Below are 10177 nucleotides of genomic sequence, written 5' to 3' on the forward strand. Positions count from 1 at the left end.
GTGGGGGGGGGGGGGGGGGTGAGGCACATGGGTGACGGAAAGAGTCGGAGCCTGGGCGCATGCGCAGTTGGAACACAGCAGTGAGGGCGCATGTGCGTAGCTCGCCATTGGCCGCCCTACTGCTGTCAGTCTCAGTGGGCGCGGCTGTCGCGATGGTCGTTACCAGGGTTTCTGCCCCCTATCCCCGCCCCACGCATGCTAACCCTGCCCTTCGTGGCCCTGGGAGGTTTCAGCCGTTGGCTCAACTGTATGCGTCTGCGCGACCTGGCGTGGGGTGGGCGCTGGTCTCTGTTGCCGTGCGGAGAATAATTAACCCCGGGCGGGGAGGAGGGTGGGAGGCCTCGCGCTCCTGGGCAGTTGCGGACGCCATGCGGGTGGCGGTGTTCACTGTCGATGCTTTCACGGCGGAGCCGTTCGGTGGGAACCCGGCCGCGGTCTGCCTGCTCCACGGTGTAAGTGCTGTCGCCGGCTTCCTGCTCCCCTCAGGACCGGCCAAGGCACCTCGACGGGCGCTGCTTCGCCGTGGGTCCGCAGCTTCCTGGGGAGGCCCCCTGCGCCGTTGCCCCTCTGTGAGGTGCCAAGCATGACCCCGGGGATTTCAAATAGGGACCACAGTGTCAAACCCACGAAGCCCTGCCGGGGGCTTCCAGTATCTGCAAGACAAGAATTGTTGTTTTTTTTGTTGTGGAAAAAAAAGTGAAAAGCAAGAGGTGGCATTTTTTTGAGGGGGCCTCGGTTCTAACCAGGGCACCTTGGGTCAAAATGGGTTGAGAAAAAGTAAATAAGAGCAAGAAAGCAGGAACAGTAATTTGCTAAAGCACACAGTAGTAGGATGGTCCCTGAATGCTTGCTGAAAGGAAGCTGGGGAGCCAGAGTGACCTGAGGAACAATGACTGCAAATTCCTGTGGTTTTTCCAAAACTCAAAGATACAGGCTTCTTTTCTCAAAAGTGAAGAGGAGGAAGAATAGGTATCTCAGGACCTTCCACATCCTGTTCTGTATGTGGCTGGTTCCCAGTTAGGCCAAGTTTATAAGCAATAAACATTTTTACCCCTTGATTGCCCTGGTAGTTTTGGTTCAGTTCCCAGTGCAGCCAGCCATACAAATCATAATATTCTGAACAGTTGTTCCTAACTGGTATTCTGTTATCAGTCTCACTAGCAGCCAGGAGTAGCGAATTCACTACCTTCTTGCCAGAGGGAGTCTCACTGGATTAGGAAGGAGAATATCCATAGAGGTGCTTGTGGGAACTCTTATGTTTTCTGAAGTGTACAAGCTCTGCCATTCAAATTTGGTTAAAGCTCAATTTTAAGCTCCCTGAAATCCACAGACCCTGTTGAGTTGCCTTGGAAATTGGTGTGTTGCAGGTGGTTCCAGGGAGAGATAGTGATCCACGTTTGGGAATTATAGAGATGATAATACTGAAGTCTTCCCTGCTCCCCTCCAAAACTCCTCTAGATTTTGCAAAAATCTAGGGAATAAAGCCATGGCTCTAGTCTCACTTACTCAACATTTACCCATATCTAAGCATGGCGCTTGCCACTCCTTCAGGAAAGCAGTAGTGACTACATAGTATTCACCCAAGTGTATTGGCATGAGGCTAATGCATGTCAGATGCTTATGCTGTGCAGTTGCGGACAGATCTTTTAGAGGTTTTCTAGCTAGCTACCGTGAGCTTGAATTGTCCCTTGTGAAAACTTGGGGAGGGGAAAAGGAAGAAAAATGATCTTTCAAAAAAGGTGGTTTTTATTTTAGAAAAATGTAATTCAGTACATCAGGAAATTCAGCAAATGCTTAAACCATCTGCAAAAGAAAAATAAGTTGTATATACAAAGATTTTTGGGGAGGAGAGGAAGGATTATGGGGAGTGAGATGAATGAGGATGGGGTGGAGCACAGGATTTTGAGGGGCTTGGATCAGGGGGAACCAGAAGAGGGAGAAACTGGTAGGACAGTGGGTAGCAATATGAGCATGGGCAGCTGGGAGTGGGGGACATTGTTGCCAAGGATCTCTCAGCTCTACTTCTTCCTATCGTGTGCATGTGCTGAAATCTGGGGAGATTTTTCCACCTGGGGAAAGATCTTACTCATTCTTGTTGCTCCCATGTGAGCTAGAATGGGGAGGGGTAATAAAAATTAAATATCTAAAAACCAGGAAACTGGTTCATTTCATAGCTCCAGCTGGGTGACTAAGGCAGTGTATGATCCTAGCTTGTAAATGCTAAAGGCATAATGAGATGGAAAGGAAGGGGTTAGTTAGAAATGGTGGGGGCAGGTGAGAGTGGAATGATGGAGTAAGACATACCAGTCTTCTCTCAGGTGCTTAAAATTATCCAGCCACTGTGTAATAAAACTATCAGGATTTTAGGACCCTGAACCATGCCTGTGAATATTCTGACTAGCTTTGCTAGCAGCTAGAAATTCCTATGTGTGGCCTTAATTTCCTTTCCTCTCTAACAAAGCGGGCAGGAAGGAGCAGGAGAACTTAAGTATTAAAGAACATCCTTTTTTTCTAGCCAGCGCAGTAACTCAGCTGCAAACCAACATGGCAGCTATAGCTGCAAAAATGATTGCTTGCTTTTACAGTGTTCCATTTTCCATTAAAACAGGAAATTTAGTGACAAACCACCTGCTCAAATAGAGTTAAAGTTGCCTGAGGGTAACCTGTGCCCTTCCAGAAAGTTGGGTTTGGCAAAAGTCAGACTTCTGAAAACTAGGAAGTACAGTGTTAAGATATGCACAGGCACAGTGTTAATCTACGCCTGTAACTGGCAGTAGCTAGTGGGAGTTATCTAGGTGCAAGCACTCCAGCTTCAAGTTGTAAAAGACATATCCCTTTGTAATCACGTTTTACCCTGCTGCTCTAGGTAATCCCTCCACTATGTAATACAGCTCCATCTGACACTATGAATATAGCTGAGATCCCACTAGGCAACCTTAACTCTGTTAATGATTTTTGTCAGTGAATTCAAAACTCAAATAGACATTCTCCATCTCTACTGACATAGCTTCAATAGTATTGACAGAATTCCATGTATCAGCCCCCCAACTTCTAAAAGAAAACTCAGACCCCTTCCTCAGTCAAGGGCTTGATTAATTTCAACTGTCCAGGCACAACACACTTCATGACGTAGGGCTTTCTGGGATGCCGACCACTTCTGGAGAACTAGAAACTTCTTTTGAAAAATGGGAGCTCAGAATCTCATGTAATAATGTGACTCTAAGCGATGTGTCTTTAAAACAAATACTGAAGATATGAGACTCAAGAGATAATCCTAAGAACTAGCAACCTTTTTTTTCCCAGTGCTGCCACCAGCCGTATATTCAAAAAACTGTTGATGTCTTCTGCAGAAAATTGCTTGTTATAAAAAACTTGCTACATTTCAAAACTGCCACAAGATGGAAGCATTTTGACATACTGCCTGTACCTTCTATAAAGTCTTGGATGACTCATTTTTGTTCATCCTATTTAGAAGGGTTAGGCTCAGAATTGGACCTGTGTAGTAAGCAGGAGATTTGGCTACTATAAAAAGTTACCATGCTGTAGTATGTAAAGATCTTTTGTATCAAACAATAATTGTCTGATTTCTCTCATGTGGGTTTAGTGGCCACGTTAGATTTAAAGTGACTCTAAATACTTAGAGATAATGGAAAAACTTTAATCCTTCAGAAGTCGTAGTTGGTTCAGTTATGTTTCAGTACCTCAAAGGGCAAGTCTTTAGTTTGGCCATGCTTTGATTAGCATAAGACTGTGGAGAGAGATGTGGGTGGAAAAAAACAGGTTTTAAGCTACCTTTTTAACTCCTATAACCTATGTATAATCTTCACTGGCCTGGGTCCCCAGTGTTAAGATCCAGCACATCTGGGAGCCTCTTATTGGCACCACATGACATTGTTTTCAGTTCTCTTCCATTCTTGGGGTTTCCTCCACGGTGAAGTACCCTACACCCGAGTGTGCACTATATTTGAATAGAATGGCACAGAGGACTCGGCAGAGATAGGTACTGAACTTAGCCATTACTAGAGAATCATAAGTGGTACGGAAGAGGTGGGGGGGTGGGCTTTGTAATGTTACAGGGAGTTGGTGTTACTAGAAGTTAGTGTCAGAAGTGGAACTTCTAAAAGACTTATTTACCCAAACTTCAGGAAGGCTTGCATTCTTCAGTAAAGCTGAGTTTCAGGTGGTAATGAGAAATTTTTGAGTGAAATCATTTTCTTTCTAATTCGTAAAATAATGAGACAGTTATTTCTAGTTGCCTACATATCATAATAATGCAAGTATTTATCTCTGTTTATCAAAAAAGCATGCAGCACATACAGAAAAACTCATGTTTAGAAATAGACACATCATTTTATCTTTATCATAATGGAAAATGATAGCTTAGTTATTTTACCTGAAGTTGGAAACTGTATTTGCTGGCTTCCACTTCATTTTTTCTATTGTTTCAATTTTAGGACTTAGATGAAGACATGCACCAAAAAATTGCATCAGAAATGAACCTCTCAGAAACTGCTTTCATCAGAAAACTGCACACCAAAGATGACTTTACCAAAAGTAAGCCACTATGTTTACCTCAGAATATCTTGCAAAAAAGCAAGATGATCTTCATCCATTCATAATTTAAAGTTTCAAAATTATGAGAATATAAGACAATAAGGTAAATTATTGGAGATGTATGGATGTCATGTATTTAAAAGAAGGTATTAGTAACAACAAGAAGCTTCCTGTACACAGATTTTATGGAATATGAATCCACTCTGTTGATGTGTTGTAAGTGTTTTAAAAGGTACAAGACAATTTAGTAACTATAAACTACATAAGATGGGACTTAGCACTTTATGAAGAAGAATATGTTATGTGTAGGAAACACATCTATTAGGTACAGTGAAAAGAGAAATTAATTCTTTTATGAGATATCTAGATAAGTAGAGTTATCCCTGTTATACAGTTATAGGGACAGAGAGACATAAAGGTTAACAGAGCATTTGGGTTAAGTGTGGTCTGAAAGAAGCTGGACAACATGAGCAAAGGCCAGTTTGATTGCTCCTGTGTTCAAGGGTGCAGGACTTTGTACTGATCTTTCTAAATAAACAGGATTGCATCAAAGAAATATCTATAATTAATTTATTACCATGTTAAAAACCGAAAGGAGCCCAAATTTTGGATAACAGTTGTGTTTTGTGTTTCCTACAGCTACCAGCTGATGACCAATAGAGTTATCACATTTATTGTAAATACTTTTAGGTTTTATGTATCCTATAAAGTATGAGAAATGCTAGATTATAGTTCACTTTTTTTAAGAGATGCTGAAATAGGTCATCAACCAATGACTCTGATGACAATGTCAATTGCAAGATCACAATTAAATGGCTAAAGAGAACAGTGTTGGTACATTGGCAAAACCTTTTACAGCAACTTGGTCATTGTGTGTAGGTACTGAGCAGTGTCACCAATAGATACCAGACCTATACTTTACGTGTATTACATCTGCTGGTAGAAGATGGCGGCTGCCCGTAAGTACAGCAGGATATTGTAGATTTTGTAGAAGGAGCAATTGTGATCATCCACTCCATGTATCATTTGTAAAAAGAATACTTAAATATTTTAGCGATATGCACTCTTCAAATCTGAGTAACATTCCTGTAGGCTGTAGTGTTCTAGGACAAGTCTGTGCTCACATGTGAGGTGAAATGCTACAGTCTGCTCCTTTTTGCTGGCAATTGAGTAAAAATGTTGAGAAAAACTTGGCATACAGTACAGTTTTGGAGAGGATAGTGCTTCTGTTCCAGAGACGTGGTATAATTGTTTATGGGGACACTAAGAACTGTTGTATTTTTTATTAATAGGGACACCAACCCCAAACAGGCATCCTGAGTAGTGACTACCCTGTTTGTCTCCAGTTGTGTCACAGCTAGACACCATCTTCTACAGCTCTTAAGCACAGAGTTCCATTTGCAAGAGCAAATTATCGCCACAGCTGGATTCCAGGCTTACCCTGCTTCAAATTGCTTCCGTGGGTCATTCATAAATCTTAGCCAGTAGGGTTGATTTTTGTGTTTCATTTGTTTTTGTTAGATAATGGACCTTGATGACTTTATTGCACTTATTTTTCTTATTGACACGGTGACGTGTCTTCTCAAGACATGTCCACATGCAGTCTTTGTTCCTCCTGCAGTCTTCTAGTCACATCTGCTTGGATCCTATTTGTTTTAAATAAATTTACATAAAAACATCATGTTAAATCCTGTAGCTCTTGAGCTTTTCAAAGGTATAGGAACTCAAAAGACAAAGCCAGAGTGTTCTCTATGTGTATTGTCCCATTCATAAAGGAAAAGCTTGAAGTGATTTTAGAGAGACAAAGACTGTTTCTACTACATAGGGCAGGGGTTTTCAACCTTTTAAAATAAGTGTACCCCTTCTGGTGGTGGCGGCTGGACAGCGGGGGTGGGGAGGGGCTTGTATGCAGTTGCCGCCGTGACCCACCACTCTGTGCTGCTGCCACTGCACCCCACTTTCCCACAGTTGGTCACATGTGCAGCTCTGCAGGCTGCTGACAGGCCTCGCATGGGCGTGGGGTGGTGGATAGCAGCAGCGGCTGCAGTGTGGGAGCTCCCTCTCCGCCCCACCCCATGTGGCCTGCAGAAGGGTGCCTGTGTGGCCTGCAGAAGGGCACCACTGCTCTTGCCCCCTTCCCACCACTGGCCCTGCGCCTGGGAGAGCAGCTCAGGATGTTGGGTGGTGGTGAAACGTCCCCACCCGGCTGCGTTTACCCCCTAGGACCTTTCCAAGTACCCCTAGTGGTACACGTACCCCTGGTTGACAACCCCTGACATAGGGGTTAGTCTGGGATATGAAGAGGTGCAAACCCTAATGGACAGATCTGTGCTGGGAGAAAACCTGAGTGTGGTGGAGCACCTTTGGGGTGCGCGCCACGTGGCAGGGGCTGCAGTAGGCTGGGACAAAGCCAGCAGGGAAGGCAGCCAAGTGAAGGCCACTCGAATGTCATTGAAAGGGGGGAGGTGTGTGGTGGAGCACCTTTGGGGGGTGCTCACCACTTGAGGGCTCACACAGGCTCTGAGGGGAGCCTGCTTTGGAGAAGTAGCAGGGGAAACCTCCCCCAGGTACCATTTTAAGGGTGAAGGTGTGTGGCAGGGCATTGTTGGTGCCTGCCACTTTAAGACCAGAGCCAAGCAGCCAGCAGGTGCTTGATTGCGGCAGCCATTTTAGAGCCCTGGCTGCCTATATAAATTTCATAGATTTCATAGACATTAGGGCTGGAAGGGACCTCGGAAGATCATCGAGTCCAGCCCCCCGCCCAAAGGGCAGGAAGTCAGCTGGGGTCATAGGATCCCAGCAAGATAAGCATCCAATTTGCTCTTGAAACAGATCAATTCCCTGCTGGTGGTGGAGGCAGCGACATCACGTGGCTACAAGGCTTCATGTATTATTCTGGAGGAAAGGGAGGAGCTGTAGGGGATGGCTAGGAAGCTCCTGGTCCTGGGTATGACCTAAAACTGCACCCTGCTGGGAGTGGGTAGCCTGGTGGGGCTTTCAGTGGCGTGGGAGCCCCCAGGAAATGCCAGGCCAGTGATCATCCTGGTGAAAGGCGGGTGGGAACGCCTTAACCCTAGCACTCACCTTCAGGTGGGTTTGTGTAACACCGGAGGGAGTTGTGGCCAGGCACCCTGATGAGAGAGAGTTGGGGCCAGGCACGGCTGTGGCCACCTGAGCCCACTGGGGAGGGAAGCCCCGTGGCCCCAAGTGAGGGTGGCACAGATGAGGAGCCCCAAGTGAGGGCAGCAGAAATGAGGAGCCCTGAGTAAAGGGGAGTAGGCCAAGGTATGTTTCTAGATGCCTGAGGCTGTAATTTGGGCCAGAGGCTGAGTAAAGGAGGCTCAGCCCGAGAGAGAGGGGTGAGTCCTGACCCTGGTAAGTCCTCCACTGCTGGGAGGTTAAGTGTGGGTCAGAAGCAAGATCTGTAGTGAGCACAATGACATGCTGCTTCAGGGGGGGAGTGAGAGTCCTCGTGAGACCCTGGAACACACCAGTCATGGTGTGAGTTACCCCAGCTCCCACAACCAGGTGGGTAACCCCTAGTAGGGGCCAGAAGGCGGACCCAAGAGAGTGAAGGGGCTAGTGGCAGAGGCCTGATGTAGAATACCCTCCACTGGTCAATGCTGGGGCCAGGACCAGAAAGGTCAAAAAGGCCAGGGGCCCACCGTGAGGGTTGCCCAGAGCTGAGGGCCTGGGGTTCTGACTGGCCTTGGAGGTGAGGCCAGGGCCTGTGTGGCCAAAGGTCCTGGGGGGACCACGTCCGAGAGGGGAAATGCTTTCAGGGAGCTACGCAGCCCGAATGAAGGTGGGGTACGTCACCAGAATGGAGGTATCTTAGAGTGGTCCGAACTGGAGGATTCTGGGGCCCAGTGTAGGGCTGGTGAGATTAACATCAGTGGATGCCATCTGAGAGGCATGGGCTGCTGTGTAGGGGAGGTATGGAGCTGCAGATAGTGCCCCCTGGCACCGGGGCAAGAATGAGCAGCCTCTCGCATTAATTAACATCTTAATGAATTAAGAACAAGGCGTGGCAGGTGAGTCAGGTGGGAGGTATGCCCAAAGGCAAGTGGGGAACCTAGCACTGTGGCTAGGCGGGGAGCCCAACTTTGTCACACTTAGTTTAGATGCAGTTCTATTAGTAAAACTGTACAAAGGTTACTAATTGTACATAGTACAAAGTGCTTTGGATGCATTCCTGAAGCTACAGCTTTGTCATTATTTTATACTGTACTCATGTACTAAAAAAGTACTCCCAGTGCAGACATGGCCTGACAAACAATAGTTGTACAAAAAAACAGGATTAAGTGGGATGGCTAGAAACCTTTGTGCAGTTCAGTCTGATTGTATAAGATTTATCTGCTCAGATTCAAGCATAATTGCTTAGTAAAATGTTTAGAAATTTACAGAGGAAGAGAGGCTTTTCTAATCCTTTCATAAAATTAACTTTCCCTCTCTCTCTGTTTAAAAGGTTCCTGCTTCGGATTAAGGTGGTTCACACCAACTAATGAGGTCCCTCTTTGTGGTCATGCAACCCTAGCAGCGGCTGCCGTATTATTCAATATACAAAGTATTATTTTTACATTATACTATATTATGATTATTTTTGCATAATTTGCTAAATGTTTCTGGTTTTAAAAATATACTCACACTGCCTTTTTAATTGTGCTCTGCAAGTACAGCAGTTAAACTCCAAGAACACTTTTGGGACACTTAAGGGTGGCCCCTTAACTAGTTATCTTTTTCTCATGCTCTGCTGTTACAAGGCACAGTCTACCTTCAGATTCCCCTGACCTCTTATCTCTGTCATTATTAAAAGAACTGAATGCGCAGCTGTCAGCTGGTGTAGGGAAGTCCAGAAGAGGTAGAGATATTGCAGAGTATATGTTCCCCTTCCATTATGGCCAAGAGGAAGCCCCTATCTGGCATATGCTTCAGCAGTTTCTTTATTGAGTTTGTAGGAGTTTTGCCTAAAAAAACAACTGGCTCAAGAATTTTCTTGGAATGTAATTCCATGTAGATAGTCTGCTAAAATAGAATAACTCTACCATGTAGGATGAAGGAGCAAACACTCTGGACAGTAGGATTAGCATTCAGATTGACCTTGATAAATTTGAAAAGTGATCCAAAATTAATCAAATAAAATTCAGTAACACTAAAGGACCTGGGGGTTATTTTGAACCAGAAGTGGGCATTTAAGTGGCTGGAGGGCCACTTAAGAAGTTTTGGTGAGGTGTTGCAGGCTGGGTCAGCACCCTGCCTCCCTCCAGCCCTCAACAGCTCACCAAAACTCCTTAAATGTCTGCCCTGGGGCCTGGCCCCATGCTGACAACACCTGGTGATCCTGGGGTCTCTGTAGAGACCAGCCCGGGATCCATGCAGGCAGGGTGTACTTGGCTGGGTGGTGCTACAGGCGGGCAAGGAATGGCATCTGGGAGCAGGATGGGCAGGCAGGGCTGGGGCTGGGATTGGAATTGTAGTGGGGTGGCAGGGTGGGACTGCAGCCCAGGGCACGGTTGTGATCTGCTCCCTTCATGACCCTGCCCACAGAACTAGTACCTGTTGCAGGGACACGTAGGTAGCAGATTGTCGCTCTGCCCCAGGCCCTGACCCTGTGTTGACACTG

The 10177-nt window shown here is 45.9% G+C and overlaps 1 protein-coding gene across 3 annotated transcripts in view; it reads left to right on the top strand.

Moving 5' to 3' along the window:
• The first annotated feature begins 300 nt into the window (after positions 1-300).
• Positions 301-10177, top strand: part of PBLD (phenazine biosynthesis like protein domain containing) — a 27998-nt gene continuing 18121 nt past the window's right edge. For 2 of the 3 annotated variants that reach the window (XM_019507870.1, XM_019507871.1), the window contains exons 1-3: positions 301-452; positions 4455-4554; positions 9023-9121. In XM_019507870.1, coding sequence (XP_019363415.1) covers positions 369-452; positions 4455-4554; positions 9023-9121 — 283 coding nt within the window. In that variant the 5' untranslated portion in view covers positions 301-368. The remainder of the gene's footprint in view (positions 453-4454; positions 4555-9022; positions 9122-10177) is intronic. The other variant, XM_019507872.1, reaches the window with a different exon arrangement.

Source organism: Gavialis gangeticus, unplaced genomic scaffold (genome assembly GCF_001723915.1).
Source record: "Gavialis gangeticus isolate Ggan-Ray unplaced genomic scaffold, GavGan_comp1, whole genome shotgun sequence".
Taxonomy (NCBI): domain Eukaryota; kingdom Metazoa; phylum Chordata; order Crocodylia; family Gavialidae; genus Gavialis; species Gavialis gangeticus.